The sequence below is a fragment of the Parasteatoda tepidariorum genome, chromosome 9, assembly GCF_982258835.1.
Source record: "Parasteatoda tepidariorum strain Cologne lab strain chromosome 9, Ptep-v5.0, whole genome shotgun sequence".
NCBI classification, from domain to species: Eukaryota; Metazoa; Arthropoda; class Arachnida; order Araneae; family Theridiidae; genus Parasteatoda; species Parasteatoda tepidariorum.
This window is the reverse complement of record NC_141763.1, coordinates 34,759,350-34,784,554: the sequence shown is the minus strand read 5'-3', so window position 1 is coordinate 34,784,554 and position 25,205 is coordinate 34,759,350. Positions and strand designations below refer to the sequence as shown.

Genomic DNA, 25,205 nt, shown 5'->3' with positions numbered 1-25,205 from the left:
TGTTCTAATTATAAAAAAATATTGCCTTTGAATTTATGTACATAATTATTCATAATTACTAAATAAAAATTTTATTATTTTTATCTTTATGTAGGATAAGTTGCTTTGTGGACGACTCCAAACTTTGTTTTAAATTAATCCAGTTGTTAACTCCTTTCCTTCTGAAACCTAAGCTGGAGGGTGTGAGTATATTATATTCATAAAAATCAATTTTCACTTTTAACTTCATTAATTTATGATTTATTTATCATGTCTCAATTTAACATAAATTATTTTGTTGCAATTAAACACTCCCCTCTATCAAAGAGTATTCTTTTTTTTTTGTAATAAATTACTTATTGTGTTACTCTAGTTCTAAAACAAGTTATTTTAATTCTTGATTAAGCATTAGAATCTCAGTTTTTGTATTATGAATCTATTGCCAAATTATATATTTGGATCTTTTATTCTCTTAATGAAATCTTTGTTTGATTTGGAGATTTATTTTTATTTTGTTATGATTAATTTAAATATTATATTGTAGAGTAACTACCACTACAAATATTAATTACCAAATCACTAGTATATAAGACATGTTAACTTGATTCTATCACGTCCGGGTCACCAACTGTGGGAATTAATCTTAGACTATGTCAACCTTCATCTATCAAAAGGTACCTCGTGATAGAATCAAGTTAGCGTGTCTTATATACTTGTGATTTGGTGTTTAATATTTGTAGTGGTAGTTACGCCACAATATAAAGCATTTTTTAATTTATTAAAGTGGCAGTAAGCAATTAACAATCCTTTTACACCTCATTGTTAGCTTGTGGGGATAATGGAGGTTAAGGCTCCACAATTTCATAACCAATAACACACTGGTGGAAATATGACCAGCATTGAGCACTGCCTACCTTTACTTGCCAAACAAGTTGGCACTCCAACAATCTAAAGCTGGATAGACTTCAAGCCACAACCAGGAATCGAACCTCAATTTCCACAATGGCAGTTCCTTGCCTTGTGGAGAACCACTGAGTCATGGCTCAGTAATTAATATAATTTATAATCAACTACAACTATATTTTCCCTGTTTTCTAGAAATTTATTTTATCATATTAATTTGTCAATTAATTTTATCATAATAATAATTAATTAATTTTATCACATTAATCGTCAATTGTTTATGTTCAGACGACCTTTTTATGGTTATTATTTTTAAAAAAGGTTTTTTTAATCCTTTCTTTTTTTCTCCTCTAGGATAATGAAGTTCTGATATTGAATAATATATCAAATTTAATTAAGAAGTCAGAAAATCCTGATTATTTTATAAAGTAAGAATACATTTAATTTCAATAAAAGGTGTTAAAAGCTGTATAATTTGATTGTGTTTTGAAAAAATAATTTATATTTCTAGATTGTTTGCTCCATTGTTTGGGAAACTAACACACCAAGGCTCTCGTATCGCCTTAGTTAATGTGTTTACTACTTTGGCTGAAGTAAAACCAGAAATGCAACTAGTGGCTGATACTGTTTCAATGGTATATAAAATGTTTTACTTTATTTTAGTAGTCAAGCAAATTCATTGTTTATATATTAATGAAATGTAACATGTTATTTTGATTTTAGCTTATTTATGAGCGTATTTTTATAAATATTTATTATTGCTAGTTTCATAATAGCTTAAACATCCTCAATTCATTTTTAAATAATTGTGGTCATTACTATAATTACTGGGTATAAATGTGATATCAAATATTGGTAGTGCTAATTATTTAATTTATGAATAATTAGGATTAATTATTTAAGTCCTCTATTTTTGTTGAAGAAATATAAAATTGATCAATGAATTACAAAACAGAAATTGCATTTCTAAATTACTCTCACATTAGCACTTATTCCATAATAATGAACAAATAAATTATACAAAGTTAATACTATTCTAGATTTATTGCTTTTATATTTGACCAATACTCCTTATTTTAAATTTTTTTATTCACAATTAATACGATAAATTACATTAAAGTTTCTAAAAAAATATTATTTGTAATAATATAATTTAATGAATTAAAATTTTCCTGCCTTTTTCTTTGTTTTAACTATTTAACAATGTGTTCAAAGTTCATGTCGCAGTTGTCACTTTTATTGGTGATCTGCTTTTTGAAAAAGCACTCTGGGGTTGGTTAAATGCTCATCACCAAGTAGAAGTTGTTTTTTTTTTAAATGTAATTTTAGCTGAAAAATCTCTTTTACATTTAGCTGTAGTTATTGGTAATGCTAGAGCCATGCCAATTTTTCTTAAATTACATGAAATGGTTTTCATTGTTACATGCTTTACACTTACTGATTGATTTTTGAAGGAATTACTATTTTACAATGGCAGAAAAAAATCAAAATTTTAAGAGGAGAATTTCACTCCCGGTAAAATATTTGAGGAATGAAACTGAAATATGGTGCTTGAAGCTTCACTTGTAACTGATTTTTGTTTATAAAATTTCTTTCCATTTTGCCCCAAATTATTTAGGTATGGCGACTTTTATCCTTTCTTGTAAAAACATCAAGGAATTTTAATTTTCCCTTAAGTAAAATGTGTATTTTAAGTTCATTTTTAGATGAGAAAAATAAGGTATATAAATTTTATTTCATAGCTAAATGCTTTAGACTCTAGCTTAGTTGAAGAGCCTGATTACCAACAACGATTAGATGGTCATAAAAAAGCTTTGGAGGCAATCAAACAGATGGATGAAACAACATTCAATGAAAACTTCATCAGAATAATTATTTTCAATTCCTCCTTCACAATAAGAAAAGTAAGTTAAGATATATATAACAAAAATTTGATATCAGATTATTATCTGAACTTAGTTTACAGATGAATAATTTGGTACTAGTAGGTAGTACTGAAATAGTCCTTTTTAATTGCTCTATTTTTATATATTTTCTTTTAGTGTGATGATATTGCTTTACGCAACAGTGCTACTTATCTTATGCAAGAAATAATTAAATCTCTGAGTTTGTTCATTAATTCACTGCCTGAAGTTGCTAGAATGTTGCTGTTTGATACTTTGCTCCTAGAAGTGCAAAAAGGCTTGAAAAGTCCATCTGAGGTATTTTTATAGTTATGGTATTTGAAAAGTGTCAGTTTAATTTTATAAATATTTTTCTTTTTAACTATTTTAAATATTATAAAATATTTTTTTTTTCAATGAAAATTTGTAGCTTTATTATTTTTTAATTCTTATACATTAAAAAAATTTTTTTTTTTTTCTCAATAGTCTGTGAGGCATGAATTTATTCTGATACTGTCAACTGTTGTGCGAACTTTCAAAGATTTACCAAACTTCAAAGATCTTGCTCTTCTTTGTGATGAAGATAGAGAAGTCGACTTCTGGGAAAATATCAGGCATTTACAGGTAAAAATTCATTTAAAATACTATACACTGTGAAAAGGTGTCTCCGAAGTAAAATTAACTTTTTTTGATTTGTTTAAATTTTACTAATACATTTAAATTAGTTTATTGCATAAAGTAACAAAAAATTAGCGTGTTTATTTTCTCCTTTTGTGCAAGTCTTTTTGTGTGTTTTATAGCTAATTTGCTACAACTTGAATTATTACTATACTTGATGTTTTTATGATTTTTCTTAATCTTTAATTCCTTGTTTATTATACTTGAATACTCGATCATTTATAGTTGAAAAAGATCAAAAGTAAATAAATAAATTATAATTAAAACCGATAATAATTCTTACCCCTTCTCTTGTAATCTATGCATTATAAGGGACAATCTAGTGGGGAATAGATAAATGTGTTTTCTATATAGTTTATTTATTTCATATAGTTTATTTATTGTCAGCTTTAATATTGCATTTGATTTTTGATCAAACTGGATTGGAATTTAGAAATAAAAGAATTTCATGTAAATATGTGCATTCAAAATTATATTGTACATTATTTACCGTCCATGTTCTAAATGAACTTATGATCTATTGTAAAGTTTGTAATGTTTATGATCTATTGTTAAAGTTTATGATCTATTGTTAAAGTTTATGATATATTGTTAAAGTTTATGATCTATTGTAAAGTTTGTGCGAAAGGAGTTTGTTTTAATTAAAGATTTCTAAGGGAAAATTAGAAACTTTGTAACTCAGAAGATAAATTAATCTTATTAATGATGTAGTTAAAATTCTGAACATGAAGTTTATATGGTAAGTATAGTAATTATAATGGAAAGAATTATCATTCTTTTTTGTAATCTAAGAACCTACTGCCAAAAAACGGTTGTTAATATTTCACAATAAAAAATCAAAACTAACAATGAGTTGAACTTCAATATGTCCAAAGTTTTTTGTCAGTCGCATCAAATTTGAGTTCTCACAAGTTGACTGTAATTGTTTTTAGTATAATATTTTGCATTTAACTCAAAAATAATCTAACATGTTTAGCTTCTTCAGTGTAATCTTTTATTTCCATTATAAATGTTTCTTTCTTTTATATAGTGAACCTCGATCCATCGTTCCCCCATCTTTCATTTTCCAATTTATAACGTCTTGTTTTAATGGTCTCGTCACAAATGTTATTCATATAATATTAATAATACCAAATTTAGAACGTTTTTGAAACTAGCAGATTTTGTTTCTATCATTCAGAAATTCTATCAACATTTGAAAGAAATTGAAGCTCATTTCTTTTGAGAGGATAAACAGTAACTTCTGCTAATATGGAAGAAAATGGGGATTTGTTGCAGTTTGAGTAAAGCGCCTTAAACAACAGGTTGGATGCTTATGCCTCTGTTGATAAAAATGTTGAAATCTGGGGTATTATCGATTTTAGAATTGGTTGCAGAAGCTAAAGAAGTGCAAAGCGATGCCGACAAAGACTGTACTTAACGCAACCAATTCAAGCAAACATTTGTGGAAGGCCTTTAAAACAATATGGAACTTCTTGTATTCACACGAACTTTCATAAAATCAGTAAAAAATGTTGAAAATATATTGTTTGCGCTAAAAAGAAAGAAAACCAAGAATTCCAAATTTCTTAAATAAATAAATATATTTATTTATTCTCTTTTTACATCTTAAATATTGTTGTAGGAATTGCTTAGTTTTTTTTCCAACTGAAATTTTTTATACTTACTGTAAATGTATAAATTTTTGCTCATTTTCTAGTCAGATTTGATATTGACCGTCGTTCGTCGTTTTCCTGTATCTGTCGCTCATAATGAACGGTCCCTTAAGAAATGATCGATCAAGGTGCTATTGTATTTCATTTTGTATGAGAATGAAATTTTATGTTAAGAATATTAATATAAACAAAACTACTTAAATATTTTCCAAAATCATTAGTATCATTTCATTTTATTTTCCACAGTAAAGGCTATTCTTTAGCATCTGTTTTATTAACATTTAGTGCCTACAGAGATATTTTTTTGTATGTTTTCAGATTAATTTTTTTCTCAATTATACCAAGCATTAAATTTCCAACTTCTTTTATTATGCATAAAATAACAAAGAAATATTTTATGCCCTTTTAAATTCAAAACCACTGTAAAATTCTTTGTCATACGTATTAAAAGCTTTATTAAAAATATTACTGCAGTTTTATTCAATAAGTATGTTTTTTTCTTGCATGTCTTATTATTTGTTTTTAAAACTATTTCAACTTTTAGGTTCATCGACGGGCTAGAGCGCTTCTTCGCTTTGCCAATATTTTGAAAGATAGTAACTCTCAAGAAGAAAATAATTCAGTTCATTATATTGTCGCATATATGTTCCCTATAGTTCAATCCTTTCTTTTTGATACTGCATACAAGAAACATGTCCATGTAATAGATGCTGCAATAGAGACTCTAGGTCAAGTAGCCATGGTTTTACCTTGGCATCATTATGAACCTTTATTGAAACAGTATTTGATTTTGTTGTCAAAAGATGCTGAACATCATAAAACAATTGTAAAGTAAGAATTTAGTATTACAAGAATTACATCTTGTTCTTTGTGCTTATTCTGTTCCTGTTTACTTTTTTTCTGTTAGCTTGCTATTTTTATTATAATTTTAAAGGTGTTATATAAGTTTTAAATTTGTGCTTTTTGTTAGTATTATTTGTGCTTTTTTTATTTATAAATTTTATTATGTATAATTATTACATATGCTATAGTTTTTTATTTTCAGTTCCAATTTATTTAAAAATGTCCTATAAAACTTTGTCATTGAGAATCAAATTTTTTTTATTTATATGTTTCTGATAGAAAGGGAGAAAACTTCGATTTTATTTATAAATTTTTTGAAGCTGCTGTATTATTATTGAATGTTTTGAAATAGCTTTTATTTTATTCAAATGTAAGCTTAAAACTTATGCTATTCAATAGGATTCCCTAATGGGCCTGTTTTTTGTTTTTCAATGTGAAGTTCGTTTTAATCCTCTATTGATAGATTTGAAAATCAGTTTAAAAAAATTTATTATGTTAAAATTGCAGTTGCGTCTAACTTTTCACTTAAACTTCTCTCCTCAGTGTTCATGTCGATATAATACATTAGGTTTTGGAGGCATATTTGATCAGTACCGCAATTCTTGAAATTGGGGATAATTTACTAATAAAGTTTTTTTATGTGAATTTAGAAAAGTCAACTATGACAAAGTGTCATCACTACAAAATTTTTTTGTTCCTTTCATTCATTTGATTTAATATAGATAAAATCAAACATTCTACTTTTCTGTGAATGCATATTCTGTTTTCCATCAAAATATTTAATTGGTTATTCTAAAATTGAGAACTGGGGATCTACAAAGCATACAAAAGTGATTGAAGTATCTTATAGATTCTACCAGATTGGTTTCTAAATTTTAAAGTATCTTGAATCATGTAATGAAATAAATAATTTAATTAATTTTCTTACTGTGAAATTTATAAGGATGAATTGGTATCTTATACTTATTTACCATCTTTTAGGATTATCTTATATGATAGACAAATCTTACTTGAAGCAAATCTTATTTAATATGGATTAGTTGTATTAAATATTTGGATCTCTTGTTACTGTTTACTTAAAATAATTTTAATCAAATTAGCAATTTAATAGTCATAAAAAATTCTACACTGTTAACTAAGAGGCTATTCAAAATTGATTTTTAAAAAAAAAGTTTTTTATAAAAAATAAATATTAGGTTTTGATTATACTTACTGGTTAATGATTATACTTACTGGTTTGATTATACTTACTGATAATAAATAGTTTGAATGAGAAGAGAAAGTAATGAAAGTTAAAATCAATTAAAGTGTAAAATAACTTAAAGTGAAGCTACTAAATATGTTTTTGAAATTTATATATTAATTTAATTAATATTTTATTTACTATAATGATTCCTTGAAGTTTTAATTTTTATTGTAGTTTCTTGCACAAATAAACACAAGTAAAATATTTTTTGCATTTTAAATGAGTAGAAATGTGAAGTATACCATTTTTGTTTAATAACAAAAGATCACATAGTGTCTCTCTTTAAAAGAAAAAAATTTCTAAAAATTCACCAAACGTTCCTTAGTTTCTATAACAGACTACAAGAATATGAATTCTGATGCATGGCACAGCTTTCAATGGAAAGAAAAGATCTCAAGAGAATAGAAAGATCTTAAAGGAAAGAAGAAAAAAGATTTAATTTCTGACATATTTGTTTTAAAATCATAAGTGGCTTAGTGTCTAACCACTTAAAGGACTCCTTTCACCAGTCTTGTTCCTAATCATTATTATTATTATTATCCTAAATGATGACCTTCTTTTGGTGGAGCACTTATTTAATAAATAATGTTCATTAGCAATTGTAAGTGTATTAACTAATAAGACTATTAATTAGATTAAAAATATTTAATGTGAAGAAGGAAATGTTTTCATTGTTTTAGCAAAAGTGTAGTCTAATAATTATGTTTTATGTCCAGCAATTGAATTTGCATGTTTAGAATGACATTCAACTGAATTTGTTTTTGTGTATCCATTAGGTGAAAGTAACATTAAATAATGATCTGAAAGTGATTTTAAGATCAGCTCAATTATGGTTTTGTTGAAATGAAAGTAAAAATGTTATTAACATGGAAGAGGATGGTCATCAATAAACATATGTTTCTTTATTGTTGAATTTATTTTATATTGAATTGAAAAGCTAGTCAGTAAATATTAATGTAATTTTGTATAAATGCATATCCTTTTTATAATTTATTCAATACATTGTTTTAAAAAAATACTTACATATCTGTATTATAAAGTTTTGCTATTTCTTTCTTTTTCACTGGCATTCTATTAATATTATTCCTTACTGATTTTATTATATATTCCTTATTAATTACTGATTTTATCCAAGTAAAATTACGTGTTTCAAAAATCATTGCTGGTTAAAAAAAAGATTATAATTCTTTGAGCCTCTGTAACCCTTTCACGAAACTCTAGAGTTCCCCGATACATGAACTTATTTTAGAATCTGCTGTTCTAGAGCTTTTTTTGTGGCTGGTTATTAACTTATGTAGTTATTTTCATGTAGGGGGTGGGGGTAAATATTTAGAATAACTTTTGCCTCGGGTTGGTAAGAAATGTATGAAAAACTCCCTCCTTAAAATGCATTTTGTCTTGTTTCTAGAGCAAGAGAAAGCATCAGACTCAGTTCATGAGCAGTTCTTTGGTTAGACACATAACACTGTAACTTGTTATTTTTCACTAAAAAACAAACATTTTTCTTGTGTAAATTGTGTCTTCAAAATTTCCCAAGCCAATTTATATGTATTCGTCGCAGGATGATTAGAAAAATCCAGCTTTTTGGTGATTTCTGACATCATTTGTCAAGCTTATTATCATGTAGGTGCATTGCAAAGTGTTTTCAGCAGTTTGCAAAGAGCCACATTTTTTAATTTAACCTGTGACATACATAGTTGACTTCTTTAAAATTCAATCATGAATAATCAAAATATTAGTCTATTTTAACTACTATTAATTCCTTAATTTTATAGTTTATTTATTTATTTTTTGGTTAGCCAAAGTCTAGTTTTGAGAGTCAAAGTGTAACTAAGGAATAGCAATTGTCAGGGATAAAATTTTTTATTGCTGATCATATCTTGGCATGTAAATGTTCTGATCAGATACCTATTTTCTACCCTTTTAATAAACAATTTCAAAATGTAGAGTCTACCAAAATTCGTTAACTTTACTTAGAAAACAAAGTGGAAGTTCTCAAACTGGGCAGTGGTGTTAAGAAGAAAAGTAACAACCGTTTGAAAATGTGGAATATTGTCAATTAATATTGTTATTGAAAATATTTCCAGTAAAACTTTGCAGCTTTTGGATTAAATTTTACTTTTGTCTGCATTTCAATCCACTTAAATCTTACGTATTATTTATATTTTTATTTTTAAGCATTATTATTTTTATTTTATTCATTAAATTTTTATTTTTAAAATGCATGTTTTATTAATTTGCTTAATTATGTATTTTAGAATGATTCAAATTTATTTTATCTAATTATCATTACCTTTTTCTTTCTTTAGAATTATAGTTTCCCTACTCAATGCTTTTCATTTTGATCTATCCAAGCCAAACACTGCCACCCTTGAAGAAAGAACTGCTCCCTGTGATGAAAGCAAAATTATTGCTGGTAATGTTTTTTAGATTAAATAAATGCATTTTCTATGAATTTTTCTTTACAACTTATAAAGCTTGTCTTCCTTGGTGCACGTTTAAAAATGTTTGGTAAAAGAAAGTACTAAGCACAAATTTATTCATATTTAAATACATAATTCAAAAATTAGGTAAATGTGGATAGGATAAATAAAATAAAGTTTGGCCGTGAAATATTTAGCCCATTAAGAATTCAAAGGTCTAATTTTTTCCAGTTTATTTTAAAAATAAAAAATATGATTTGATTAATATGAAATTTTTTTTTTTTTTTTTTTTTCAAATCTTACTTTTTGTTTTCTTTCCAAAACTGATTTAGGTTCCTATATTGTATAAGTTTTGCCTATAGATTTTCGCAGGTCTAATATCGTTTTCATATGTAGTATTATAAGTTTTTTTTTTCTTTCTTTCTAATTTTTTTGGGTAGGTGCTATACGGAAATAATTTTAAGAATAACTCACTTGTATTAAATGATTTTTTTTGTAATAACAATGTTGAATTTTTGCATTTTTTTCTTTAATTATGAGTAATAATCTTTTTCAGATAATAAGTCTAGTGAAGGCAATGTTCTTACTGAAACCAAAAATGAAAGCCAACTCGTTGCTGCCAATAACATTAATAAAATACACAGTACTATAAAGAAGAATATTTTGCCTCACTTACATCGCTCTTTAATGCAGAAGGTATGATACATTCTAATATATTTTTTATTAATGCTTTATACTATTCAATACTGTTATATTAATATTTTTTTTTGCTATTAAGGTATTTAATTACAGATTAGATTTAAATAATCACAATTGTATATTTTATAAAGAAATATGTATGTTTTTTAATGTTTTAGTTTTGTTTAACCCTCTGACTATTAGTTCTGTCTTTTTCTGAGGCTTAAAACTATTATGTTTGGCTTAAAGCTGTTTGCGTTTTCTCACAACATTAAGCCAGTTTTTGTCCATGTTATTCTAAGAGAAAATAATGAGTAAGTGTATAACAGGAATATTCCCAACCATTTTGCATAGCTGCCAACTGTTCAGAATTTTTCGGATTTTTTCCTAATTTTTAAATCAAACCTGAAAATCTGATATGTTTATAAAAAAATCTGAATTTTCATGAAACTGCAGTATTTTTACTTTAAAACCAATCCCTTGTTCTGATCGCCTCAAGCGCGGTTCCTGGTATTATTTCGCAGAAGTAATTTTTAGTAGCTTTTTATTGGAAAATACTATTCCAATAGCTGTTGCTAATCATTTCACTAAATTGAATCTTAAACAATTATTATTACTTTTTAAGAAATGTATTGTAGTATTTAAACACTTGCATCAGAAATATTTGTTTATGATGTAGACTATTATTTACCTGTGTTTTATAATTTGGAGAAGAATAATTATATACTAATGGGTAATGGATGTTTTTAAACTATTATACCGGTATTCCTAATTATAAAATAATATTAATAATATAAATTTCACACAAAAGAGGGAGTTTATTGTTTTGTTTTACTAATTTAATGATATTTCTATTAATGTTATTATTTATAGTTAAATTTTTGTCTTACTCTCGTGATTGGTGCGTATAATTTTGTCGCATATAGTGTTCCTAATTTTTGATTCTTAAGGTAGGCAGCTATGCATTTTGCCATATTTGCTATGTCTGGAGGTCTCAAAGTAATAAAAATGCAATAAATGCAATGAGAAGTAATAATTTTTTATTTCAGCTGTTAGTTCTTTTTTGTGGAAATTTGATATATTTCTATAAATATATACTTACCAGTTTCCTAATTAGTTTAATAAAACTATAAACATGTGTTGATGAACTTTGTCAAAATAAGTGAACAAAACAGCAAAAGTGAAGCTAGATTTTTGCTTTGTCGTTTTTTTTTTTTTTTTTTTTATTAAATTTGTTCATTTGTGCTGATAAACGCACATGCTTTTAAACACATATGCAAAGCTTTAAAAAAAAATTCAATTTTTTGATCAAAAATATAACTATTTCTTTCTAATATTTTTTGTAGAATAAAAGAGAAGATGAACATAAATTAGCTGGTGCACCCTATTATCCAGAAAATGATGAGATTTTAAGAGTCCCTATAGCCCTTGCTATGGTAAAATTACTTCAAAAGCTTCCTACTGGACTACTTGAACGAAATCTTCCTGGGTAATTTATTTGCATCATTATTTTGCTTCAATTTACTAATTATAGTTATTTCTAAAAGATGTATGTAACATCAAATTATTCAATGAATGGGAAAGATTATACGAACTGATTATTGTAAAATAGAAACATTTGCATATTTGCCAAGTTTAAAATTCTTATCTTCTATATGTATGTTTCAGTTATTTGATATTTCATAAAGAGTAATAAATTTTAAAATGCAATATTTTTGCCTTAAACATAAATGTAGCTACCACACCTCAGTGACATATATGTTGGCTATAGATACACTCGCTTACTTGGCTATTTTTTTGTTTAACTTTACTATTGTTTTTTAAGTAAGCAATAAAAAAGATTATAAAAATGCATACAAAGCAAAATTGTGAAGAAAAAAATATCTAATCAGCTGATTTGCCAACATTTCTCTTTGAATTTATCTATTGTTAAAGTAGGAAAAAGAAATTTTTTAAAATTTTATTTCTAAGAATAGATTCTATTTAAATTCAAACAAAATGAATAGTAGGGGAAAAAAAGCTGCAGCATATCTTAATACATAGCCATTGATAAGGATCATATTAATTTTTTTAAACGAATTTTTTGTTAATAGAATCCTATTTAAGTAATACAGGTTTGTTTTTATATTTGTAAACTTAGCACTAAAAATTATGATTTCGTCTGTAACAAATTTAAATTATTTATGTGTGACAGAGGTTATCGTATTCTGGGGTTTTTATATCATTCTTCCGGACCCATTATTTTTCTGTGAATACATGTGATTCTTTCGCTGATTTTTGAATATTTGGACCTGCACTGGAATCTGTTAATATTGCGATTCTTATTTAAGCAATTTTAATATCAAACAGCGATTTCCATATTTACCTAATTTAAAAGTTGTGTGTTGCGATTAGTATTCATTCGATTTAAAAATCCAGTGTCTCGTTTGATATTCACGCTGTTGTAATATCAAAATCTAGTTTTCGTAATTGTGCGTGATTTTAGAACTACGCATCACAATTCCTATGATTTAAACATCCAATATCGCGTTTTGTATTTACAGGTTTTTAAAGCCATATATCGCGATTTATATTCACACGATATAGCAATTTTTATTCACACCATATCGAATATCATATATTCTTCTAAGAAGTAAGTCTCTTCTTGAATTAGTTACTATAAAGGCGTGATATTCTTAGTAGGTAATTTAATAAATGTTTGTTCAAAAAATTATGGTAAATAAGAAACATGTTTAGTATATAAATTAGTATCTTGATATCAATTTTTTGCACATAAAATTTTCAGGGTTTTTTCACTTTGTGTCACAATTACTCCTGATACAGAGATGCCAACTGCTCCGAACGCGCCAAAATAATTAAAGAAACGGTAAATAACTACATAGTAAATTTTGCAAACATTTACTATTTTTGCTTGCGTTTTGGAAAGCATACCGTGACTTAAGTATTATAATGTGGTGAATTATATAAGCCAGCAAAATATTTAGAAATAGTGGTGGATAAAAATCTACTAAATTGAATTTATTAAATCCAGAATCATAATTGATAAACTACCACTTTGAAATATGTAATTGCTGTCCGGAGCAAGTTGGCATCTCTGCTGATATGAATCTTAAAAAATCAAGATCTATTTTTATCAAAATTTAATTCTGATATTTGTACTATTAGCTTTACCTTTATATATTTATTTTTATATATCTTGCTGGCCTGCAAAAATATTTGGGAATCGCCTTGCAATCTATTACAAGTGCTTTTTTGATATTAAAGAATTAAGTGTTGTTATTATTTTGTTTAGATTGTTTCTCAAAATGTGTGGTTTGTTGAAGTCAAGAACTGAAAGCATCAGGGAAACAACTAGAGAAACTTTAATAAAGATGATGCAGTCTCTAGGACCTCAGCATTTCAGATGTTTGTTATCGGAGATAAAAGGTGTTATGACAAAAGGTTATCAGGTATGTTACTGCTGAAAAAAGTTTATTGGAAAGGGTATTAAATTTTTTGTTAATAGTATACATAGAAATGGTGAAAATTATCTTGAGATTTGGGTTGAAGCAACATTGCATACCTGCCAAGTCTCCTGTTTTTTTGACGAAGACTCCTGTATTTTGAGACTGTCTTCTGTTTACCCATATGTTCTCAAATTTCTCTGTATTTGTTGAAAAAATTTAGCAAAAAAAAAAAACATTTGGGGGTAAAATGTCCACTGATAATTAAAATACAACTCTTATTCCTAAAGTGATGGTGCTATTGCCAGTACTGCAGTATGTTGAGTGTTTATAGGTTAAGTAATTATAAACAATGGTAACGAAGTAAAAATTATAATTAAGATTTATATACATATTATTTACTTCGCTAAATGTTAGTGCTTATATTATTTCCAGTTTTGAATTTCTCTTTTTCACTTACAAGATCATTCATGATGTATCAAAACTTCACTCGAAGCCTAAGAAAATGTTGCTAGTAAAATCTCCATTATTTTATTTCTCCAATGTAGGCAGTTATGACATTTTTCTATATTTATATGCAATTTTAAATATTTATGTATATTTATGCGCAGAATACTATATCTGTTGAACAAATATATAAACTTTGCTTATTTGTTATACCTTCATAAGGCATAATAGTAGTTTGTCAGGCTTTTCAACAGTGCTGCAATACCGTAAATCAAAGGGCAACTGAATGCGTTGATAGGTTATGTCAAAAAGTTTTTTTTTTCTTCAGGGCTGTTATTATTTAAGATTAAATAAATATTGTAAAGTATTGAAAGTCTTATGCGATGAAAGAGCTATTTCCAATTTAACTGAAGACTAAAATAATTATATACATATTTAAAAAAATAATAATTATAAAATGGTTGAAAACAACAGTGGACAAATAAATATTAAGTCCTAATTTGTTAAACTGTGATTGAAACGATGCATGTCATGATAAAATTGTTCAAGGAATACTAAATAAAACATATTTTTAAATTTCCAAGCAGAGTTTTGTATTTTATAAAATTTGACCTTAAAATTTTTTATTTATAAATTTAAAAAAAAATACATTATATAGGTGCATGTCATGACATTCACCATCAATGCTGTGCTTACTAATATTGCTGATCAAATGAAACCAAGTGATTTAGATTCCTGTGTCAAAGACTTAACCGAGGTAACTGATAAATTCAATAATTACTATTGGATAAAATGTATTCTTTGTATTCATAAATTATGTTTAAAAAATTTGTTTAGTCATTATTCAATTTCTAGATATGAATGTTTGTTGTCATTTTTCGTTCATTAATAATTAGTGTTATAGGATTTAATATCAGTTTACTTTTATTATTCAATTTCTAGAAATGAATGTTTGTTGTCGTTTTTCGTTCATTAATAATTAGTGTTAAAGGATTTAATATCAGTTTACTTTTATTATTCAATTTCTAGAAATGAATGTTTGTTGTCGTTTTTCGTTCATTAATAATTAGTGTTATAAGATTTAATATCAGTTTACTGTTATAACCATTACTATCAATTAAATGTTATTTTATGATGTTTCTCAAAATTTGACAGTTTGTAAAAGTATAATGTAATATGAACAGTATAATCTTGAATATATTTCTCAACTCATATGCTATATATTTCGATGTCGTGAAATTTGATTTTTCTAATTAAATGCTCCTGTATCTATGATAAATTTTAAAAAGTTTATTCATTATAAGCAGTTTTTACTGCTCTGAGTTATCAAATATTTCCTGTGTCAATTATTTTTTTTTGCTTATTGTTCCATTAATAAAATGTTTTTGTAATATTTTGAAAAAAATTTTTTTTTTCATTAAAATACTTCTTGTTGATTATTATTTATTTTTATATTAATAATAATTTGTAGATTTGCATGAATGAACTCTTCACTGATATGGCAGAAGAGAAAGAAGTCTCCAAAATAACTGGTAAACTTAAAGAAGCTCGTAGCTTTAAAAGCTACTCAATATTTCAAATATTGAGCAAATATATATCAGAGAATATTCTTCTAGAGCTTATAGTGCCTTTAAAAGAAGTAAGCATTTGTTTCTCCTGTGTTTGTTCAATTAGCATTTAAGATGTGGTTATAAAAATAGTTTTGATTTCTTGTACTTTAATTGGTCTATTTTGATATAAATTTGATTTCTTTATTTAAATAATATACACTTTCTTGTATCTAGTCTTGTTTATTGCCTGATATTTAAAATATTTTTTTTTTCTAATGTTAACTTTTATTCACCTTATTTTATCTTAATTTTAAAATATACTTGTTAAAAAATTTCATAACCTTTGTATGTAGTTTTTTAAACAAATACTTTAAAATATTTTTTTTGTTTAATTGCTATTTTAGTTTGTTTTTTACCTGTGTATTGTTATTTTCTTGGCAGTTTCTGACCATTAATATTAAGTTTCAGTTAAATATGATGCATGCATGTAATTAAGAACTTAATGCAAGTTCTTAATGTATTTTCATAGCAAATTAAGTATTTCAGAAATTTTGTCTTTTGTATTGATAACATTGTCTTGTAAGAAGTTTTAATGGGATGTTAGCTCCCTTTATGTGTTTTTTCACCTATCATATAACTTTATTAAAATGTTAACTAATATTTTTTTATTTGCATAAATTTATTTTCTTATTAAGTTGATTTTTTATTAAACTTAATAATTACTTACAATTTATTAAACATTTATTAGTTAAAAAAAACTAAATAGCAAATAAATTTTTCCTTAAAAAAGTTATGTTTTGATTTTCAACATGTGTAATATTTAGCTAAAATTTTAAGTTCTTTAGTTTTTAAAATCTTTCTTCCAAACTTTAAAAAATATTTTTGCTTTTTAAAAAAATCTGTATACCATATAATAAAATATGTAACTGTTATGTCTCTTTTTATCAGTTCTCTTTAGCTTTGTTTACTCAATATATCTTTGTTTATTTGTTTTCATTTAACTTTTAATGTGATGTTGTAGATCCTTTCCAAGAAAGTCAGTCATAAAATCATGAGAAAAGTATCTGAGTGCCTTCGTCACATCGCGCTTGGATTGAGTGAAAATGGTAGCCTGACAAGCAAAGGTCAACTTTTGTTCATTCATGCCATTATTAATGAATCAATTCCTGGACTTAACAAAAAGAAGTATGAGCATTTTCCCTCCATCTTTTTCATAATGACATTGCTTCTGTTTAAAAATTTATTCAATGCATTTTTTTTTTGTTATATACTGAGTGCTCCATAAAGCCTACCTTCAATATATATTTTTGTAATTCTTATTGAAAATGGGGTTGTGAATTAATAATCAAGTGAGTGGGAAAAACAAAAACACTTAAGCAAATTGCTAGGTTTGAGGGTAGATCTGTGAAAATCAAAATCTGTTTGATTTCTGGAGAATCAGAGATGAGGGGAAATTTTATTATTAGAAACACCATCAAGTTTCATCAGGCAATCAAGCAGGTATTGATGTTTTAGGTTCACCTAAGTATATTTGATATAAAATATTAATGATGGTCTATAATAGTACATTCTGTTCACTTGCATGTTCTGAAATATAGAGGAAAAACCCTGTAAGCAAAATATTTAGGAAAACTTTAAATGTGACCATTGAATGCTCACTTTCTATCGTTAATTTGTTTACTATCTGACAAGACAGGGAGTTTGCTGTGCTAAATATAATAATTCATCTTTAAGCTTCACTTCAGTGCTGTGGGAAAAAATTTATAGTATCCTTATTGTAAAATTTGTGTTAATCAAACTTTAAAAGCATTTAACTATATGTAATGATTGTTTTTAGCAAAAAAACTGCTAAAAAATCATTTTTAGTGTTAGTTAAAAAAAAAAAAGGAGATTTGGAAATTATCTGTTTGATAAAGCTTCAAATATTCAGTATGGTTTAAAAAGAAATATGTGCCAAAGTTTTGTACAGAGTAATTTTTTTTTATTAATTCAAAGCAAAATATCACCAATTATATATTTTAGCTAAGTTGATGTGTTTAATAATTTTTAAAATGTTTGACCTTAATAGTCAATAACTATTCCATAAAATGTTTTTATAAATATCTCAGCTGCAATTAATTTTAATGATTAGTTTCTTCTCTTTTTTCTTTCTCCTTTTTAATCGTTTTAAAGCAATGGTACAAAAACTGTTTCAGAAACAATAAAATATAAAAATAATGAAAAATAAAAATGGTAGCAGCATTAACTTCTACTGTAAGTTATTTTGCTGGAAATTAATTCTTAAATTTATTGAAATCACTATTAATGAGATTCCATTTTTTTTTCTACCTTTGCCAATGTTGTCTGTTTGCTGCAATACTTTATAAAAAGTTGTAGAACTCTTAACTGTTGCATTTTGCATGGCTACTGAACTTCATAACCCTATAAAATAACATCCTTAAAATCATAGTCAGAGTTGGCTTTCTGAATTTTCAAATGTTATTGAAATGCTAAAATATAGATATGATATCTACATAAACATATACAAGTTATAAAATCAAATAAGGAAAATCTGAAACAAAGAACTTTTTTTAAAGCTATTGTCTTCAATAAAATAGGGTTCTATTAGAAAGGTCTGTTATTTATGTAACTGTATTTTTATCATAGCTTGAATATAAATATATGAATACATCTTTTTATTTAAGGAAAATTCCAGTCACTAACCCTTTGAAGTATGAACGTCCAGATATATATTTGGTCCCTAAAGAACCTGGAAGAAGTGGACCTCCAGCTAAAGTTAATGAAAGAACTACATCTCACGTTCTTGTTGAATTTGGATTGCAGGTAAATGTCTTAGTTAATGTTTTTTTTTTATGTGATGACCACTTGCAAAGTGCAAAAAAAAGAGGATTATGCAATTCCTTTTTTTTTTTTTTTTTTGAAAATTCTTTTATGTGTTGTTAAGACAAAATTTATGAAATAAAAAAATTTCTTTTGAATCTTTTATAAATGTTAATTTCATGCATTAAATTGAAAGTCTTTTATTTAATTTCTATGTACAATAAAATTAAAAAATTAAGTGCTTAAAAGAAACAACTATACATTGAAAAAAATTTCAGATAATTTCTTCTTTCCTCAATCAGATGTCTGTTAATTATACTTTATTGATGCTAATTTTTAAGATTTATTATACTGTGGATTAGAGTTTCTTGGTATTAATAAATTCTAAAAAACCTCCTTGTTGTCTGATCTTTATTGTACGCATCAAATGTTTTTGCACAAGTCATCCATCTCTACTGTTGCTATTGTATAATACCTGCAATATGTAATCTGTTGATGGTAATAAGAATGCAACCTTGATTAAAACGAGTAATACCTCAGTGGATTTCAATAAGCGCTAATAAAAAAGCTTTCTTGAGAAATTTATAAATATTATCCATTATATCTACATTCTGTAATAAACATATATTATAGAAATCTGTATAATATACATAATCCATATACCAACTCAATAGATTTAGTTAAATTTTAGAATTATTGTCAAAAATGAGTTTGTTATAGAAAAAAAAAGTTTGTCAATTTTACGGGTTTGTAAAATTTTTTTTATTTTTAAACAAAGATCAAGTTTTAATCTTAAAATGTTATTAGCTTTGCTGTATAAAAGTATTGAATGAAACATGCAAATATGTTACCTTTTAATCATAATTAATGGTACTCAGTATTTTTTTTTTTTCTTTTTCAAATAAAAAAATTATTTTATGAAAACATTGTTTTTTGTACATAAATAAAACCTTTAGAACATGAGTGTTTTTTGTTTCATGTTATTTTTTTAACTGTCGTCAGTCAAAATAAATTTAAAACCTTTGTATTGAAGTGCCATTTATATATTTTTTAGCTCTTCCAATTTTGCTTGAAGAAGGATAGAATTGAGAAAGATCAAAAGGAAATTCTACAGATGCTGGATCCCTTTGTTTCAATTTTGACAGATTGCTTAGAATCCAAACACATAAAGGTGAGTGTTAATTTTTCTTTAATTTGTATGTGTTACTCATTTTGGTATAAATTTAAATTACATGCTTGTTTTTCATTACAGATTATTACAACTGCACTGCGTTGCCTGAACCCTCTCTTCAAATACACATTACCATCTTTTACAACTTGCTCTAAAAAAATTGTGGCATCTCTGTTTATTTTAGTCAATAAGTATGCTGCTGTGGGGATGGGACAAGGTGAAAACTTTGAAATGATTGTAATGTGTTTTAAGGTAAATGAAACATTTATAGTATTAAAATATTTTGTCCGCTATTGAAATGACTGTCTCTTTAGATTTAAAGGGCGTATAAAGTGTTTTGAATTTGAGTAATTATAAGAATTGTTATGACTGTTTTTAATTTTTTTTTGTTTGGGTTATTGCTTAATAACTTTTCATTTGTCATCAAAAAGCAGTAAACTTAAAAATGATGGTAATAAACACTTTGAAATCTGCACTAAGTGTTCTGCTGCCCAGGCCTCCCCTGACCACATTTTATCTTGTCAGGGACTTACCAGGCAGGACCTGGTTCAAGCTCCCCTGCTGGTGCTAGACTTTCTTAGAGTGAACGAGCTCATGGACCTGATCTAGCTCTGCTGGTCATGGGGATGAGAACAACAACAACAAACTTAAAAATAACTACGATGATTAAATAAAAAACAAAAATGATTAAAAACAGTAAACTAAAAAATGAGTACAATGATTAAATATATGAATCACTTAAATCCATCTCCTCTGAAATTAATTACATAGTTTTGTTTTGACTTTTGGAACTGATTTGTTATGCAATCTGCCCTTATTGTTTGGTGATTTTTTTTCTCTCCAATCGCTTTTGACACATTATTTATTGGCCCTGCTTTTGTCACATGCAGGAAGCAGAATCAAATATTGCAACCCTAATAAATTAGAAGTTCATGTGTGTTTCGGTCATTTTTTGCTTAAAACATGAGCAGTGAAACCTCTCGAGAGTGCCCACTCTCATTTCCACACTAAGATGGTCATTAATGGAGGTTGGTCTTTTCTTAGGGATTTCCTCTATTGACTTCAAAATGTTATCGAAGGTACATGATTTTTCGCTAACAGTGTTAACTTTAGTCAGTGTCATTTCCTTGGGGCAGAAATGCCACTTGTGTTTACGTCATGAAAACCGTGATAACTGCGTTATAACTCAAGCCAGATTATTATCAGCTATCACCGAACTTGGCAGGAAAAGAAAATCGTCAAGCATCGGGTGCAGATGCCTCCCAAATTTATATCTGTTCTTCCATTAATTTTTGGAATGGTTACAAATTTCTTATTTTCTTTTGAAAACTATTTCAAAGACAAAATATGATTTATGTATATCCTTGTATTTGAGATCCATTTTGTATAATAATGTTTTTAAAATATGTTAGATGAATGTTAGTATTTAACTGCTTTGACTACAATTGTTTCACTTATGTATATTCGGCATATTTTAAACCCTAGTTATTCACTGCTCTTGTGAGGGATTCAAACTTCCAGCTGAGTGAGGAACAATTGCAGTCTTTATTAAGTTATATTGAACAAGATATTTATGATTACACCAGACAAGCCACTGCCTTTTCTCTCTTAAAAGTAGGTAACATTTTCCAGCTTTCTTTAATAATTTTGTGCTTCATTTGATATTTTTCTGCATATTAATTCTTCCTGTATTAAAGGCTATTTTGTCCAAAAGACTTGCTGCTCCTGGATTGAAGGGTATAATGAGTAAAATTGCAGAAATGGCCATCACTGCAGAACAAGACCATATCCGAGTACAATGTCGTCAGGTATTTATATGCTCATTCGACTTGCTTTTCGTAAATGTGTTGAGATAACAATGACCACCTACCTATGAGGCAGGTTTCAGACATTGAGACAACTTTAAATAACCTACAAACAGTTAAATATTAGGACTGGGGATGTAAGAAATTTTATATTCTGATACATTGTCTGTTAGGCACTGCGATTTAGCTATGTATTGTTTCTTTTGAATCAAAACCACTCTATCAGAAATTTTAAATCAATCTAAAATAAATAATAAGAAAATAAATTTATAAGAAAAGAAAATGTTAATTATAAAAAATTCTTTTCTAACATAAATAACATTGTTTCATTTTTTTAAATTAAAATAATAAAGATATATTGACTTAAACTGAAATCTAAAAGTAAAAACAAGTGTAAGGTTTGTTTAATTTTTTCCCCCAATCAAAAACGGCTTGAGATTCAATCACTTAACCATTAAAAGATTTTAAAAATAAGCTGCTTTCAAAAAATGGAATTTTTTTAAATTTAAAATATTAAGGTTTAATAGACTAATGACTGAATAACAAGTAAATGTAAGTTTAGTTTTAATTTTTTGAAAATAAAAATGTCTGAAGATTTAAAAGTAATAAATTTCCACCAAACTATTATAAGCATTAAAAAAATTGAAAAATAAATAAGTAGAAATAAACAAAAAACAATGAAGACTAATAAACAACGATTGCAAAGTAGCAGAAGTCCCATTAAAAATAATCTATAAGAAATGTTAAACCCCGACAAAAGAAAAGTGTCGAAATAATGCATGGTTGTTGCAAAATAAAAGTCCCACTAAAATGATTACTAGGAACATTAAGTTCCGGCAAAATAATGTATAGCGATTACAAAGTAATTAAAGTCTCACTGAAAATAATCATCAGGAAATGCAAAATCCCATGGGGAAAAAAAGGTCTAAAAATAAACAATGTATTCATTCTGACACCGATCCATGTACAAAACTGCGACTTCTGATTCGATTCTCTCCTTGCCATTCAACATCAAAAACAGAAACATTGTCTTCGAAGATAGACGGAATCAAAATAGTCTCCATTGTGCACGTTGTCAGCTTAGGCAATGATCTATGAGTGTTAAATCCCAAGCATTTTCTTACATTGGTAGCTTAAGTCAAAGTTCCATTACATTGTGAGACGTGAAAGCTGCTATACTTTACGATATATTGCTCAGTCTTATTAAAGCTTTTGATATTATTTAAAAAATATTATCAAGGTTATTTTTTGTTAACAGAGTTTAATTTTTAATTCTTTATTTATATTCTGGCAGCAACAACTAACCTGTGACTTGCGAGTCATGTTTTGACTGGTGAGAGCTACTTTTTTTTTTGACATTCAGATATTAAAACACTAAAATCTTAATTTAACTTTTTTCTTCTCAAATCGAACATTCATGCTAACGTTTTGCAGACTTTTATCTAGCCTTTTAAAACAATAGACTACATCATATAAGAAATTCGTTTTTGTTTTATTTCTAAGTGTGAATTATTTTAGAATTTTTTTCCAGTAAACGCCTCTTCAAAATCATATAATATACATAATACTCATTAATAATCTCGAATTAACAAAATTTTAAACTTGAATAGTCTTAAAAGATTTATCGTAAAGCTTTGCAAAATTTTTTTTTCAGCATTTAAAAAATGTTTTTTATTCTCATGCTTTTTATGAATCACAAACAGTAGGAAAAAAAAGACAATAGATGAAAGTGTGATTTATTCTTATTATTAAAATTAATTCCAATGGCTTAAATGTTCAGTTCTATTTACATTACTTATTATTAGTAGATTAGAAGTGAACAAAATGCGACTTTAAACAAATATATGCTTGGCAAAATGGTTAACTTTTTTCCTTCACTGTACAATATTTTGAAAAATTATTGAAATATTTATCTAAATAGTAAACACCTTGTATTTCTTTCAGGCTTGCATGCAATACATGCTTGATTATCCTTTAGGCAAGCAACTTCAAAAACCTATGTCTTTTTTCATTGGTCAATTAGAATATCATCTTGAACCTGGTAGAGTGTCAGCATTAGAAATTGTTAATTCGATGGTCAACAATTTTCCTGAGGTAAAAGCAAGCATTTCACTTCACTTGATCTCTCTAAAAAAATTTCCAATTTTTATGTGGGAGTAATACAAGTATATATATATATATATATATATATATATATATATATATATATATATATATATATATATATATATTAGGACTGGGCGATATTAGAAATTATATATCGTGATATATCGTCAGTTTTGCATCGCGATATAGCGATGTATCGCGATATAGTATTTTTGAATTTCATTTACTTTAAGGCACAGAAAGTCAGATTTCTATCAAGACTTCATACGCATATTGATTTAAATCAATTTATAAATTTGAAAATATATATGTTTTGCTAAAGAAAGATATTAAATAAATTGACTAAGATGTACAAATCTTACTTAAAATATTTATTGAAAAAATGTGTGTAGATACAGAATGAAATATTTGCACTTCTTTATCGTTTATAAGGTATAAGCAGTCTTAATTTAAGTTCACCCCTAAAACACCCTTAATGAAAAAAAAAAATTGTTATTAAACAAAAGCTGATTTCAAAATATATTTTAATTAAAATAAAAGTTAGATTGACTAAAAGCCGAAGTTTAAAATTAAAAATGTTCGAATTTTAAACTAAAAAGTAAACATAAGATTTGTAATAATTTCTTAAAATTTTCGTTCTCTGAAAGATTTCTCAGTTTAAAAGTAAAAAGGGAATTTTATAAAGATATCTAGCTGAAATTATTGAAAGAAAATTTAAAAAATTAAAAAAAAAGTTTGTTAGGAAATTCATTATACACTTAAAACAAAGTGTTAAAAATATTTTTTTTTTTTTTTTAAAAAAAGAAACTTTTTTTAACAAATCAATATTTGCTTGTATTATTATGCGTAAATAATTACAGAATTATTAAGTTCGATCGTACTGTTCAAATTCTTAATGAAGAAGTAAACACAAGTTTTGTTATATTTTCTAAATATGATCACGCAAATAACAAAAGATTTCTTAGTTTAAAAATAAAAAAATAAATAAAAGTGAAATTTATCAATATATTTACCTAACAGCATAGGAACAAAATTTAAAAAATAAGTTCGTTAAAAAATTATTTGTATGCTTAAAACAAAGAGATAAATAAATTTTAGAAAAAAAATGCTTCTTAAACACTATTTTTATTATTATTTCATATAAATAATTAAATTAAATTAAATAATGACCGAATTATAAACGAAAAACAAAGTAAGGCAAAGTTTCTTAATTAAATTCTTAAAAATAAAAACAAAAGAATTGTGATATTCGGTAATATATTTAGCTAATTAACTAATAATATAAAACGAAAATTAAAAAAAAATAATGATTTTACTCTCTAATAAAACGAAGTAGTAATTGATAAAAAAAAAAAAAAAAGAAATGAATAAAATTCGCAAACTTTTCAAATTCTTTTGAACAAATAAAGTTTATTGACTTATGTCCAAAAAATAAGTTTTGTTTTAACTTTATTTCTAAAAATAAAAACAACGCAAGATTTATAAATTTAAAATCAGTAATAGAAGCCCATTAAATAATTAGAAGTTTTATCCGAAAAGTTTTTAATAAATTTAAAAAAAGTAAAAAAATAACCT

General features: G+C 26.2%; 1 protein-coding gene across 1 annotated transcript in view; it reads left to right on the top strand.

Moving 5' to 3' along the window:
- LOC107453043 (small subunit processome component 20 homolog) overlaps positions 1-25,205 on the top strand; it is a 64,298-nt gene that overhangs the window by 27,139 nt on the left and 11,954 nt on the right. Inside the window, exons 33-52 of the mRNA XM_016069706.4 lie at positions 95-182; positions 1,237-1,310; positions 1,394-1,517; positions 2,625-2,786; positions 2,925-3,083; positions 3,252-3,389; positions 5,643-5,929; positions 9,497-9,603; positions 10,167-10,306; positions 11,635-11,777; positions 13,581-13,737; positions 14,837-14,935; positions 15,650-15,817; positions 16,750-16,913; positions 18,413-18,551; positions 19,603-19,719; positions 19,801-19,971; positions 21,205-21,333; positions 21,417-21,527; positions 23,469-23,618. Coding sequence (XP_015925192.1) covers positions 95-182; positions 1,237-1,310; positions 1,394-1,517; positions 2,625-2,786; positions 2,925-3,083; positions 3,252-3,389; positions 5,643-5,929; positions 9,497-9,603; positions 10,167-10,306; positions 11,635-11,777; positions 13,581-13,737; positions 14,837-14,935; positions 15,650-15,817; positions 16,750-16,913; positions 18,413-18,551; positions 19,603-19,719; positions 19,801-19,971; positions 21,205-21,333; positions 21,417-21,527; positions 23,469-23,618 — 2,827 coding nt within the window. The remainder of the gene's footprint in view (positions 1-94; positions 183-1,236; positions 1,311-1,393; positions 1,518-2,624; positions 2,787-2,924; positions 3,084-3,251; positions 3,390-5,642; positions 5,930-9,496; positions 9,604-10,166; positions 10,307-11,634; positions 11,778-13,580; positions 13,738-14,836; positions 14,936-15,649; positions 15,818-16,749; positions 16,914-18,412; positions 18,552-19,602; positions 19,720-19,800; positions 19,972-21,204; positions 21,334-21,416; positions 21,528-23,468; positions 23,619-25,205) is intronic.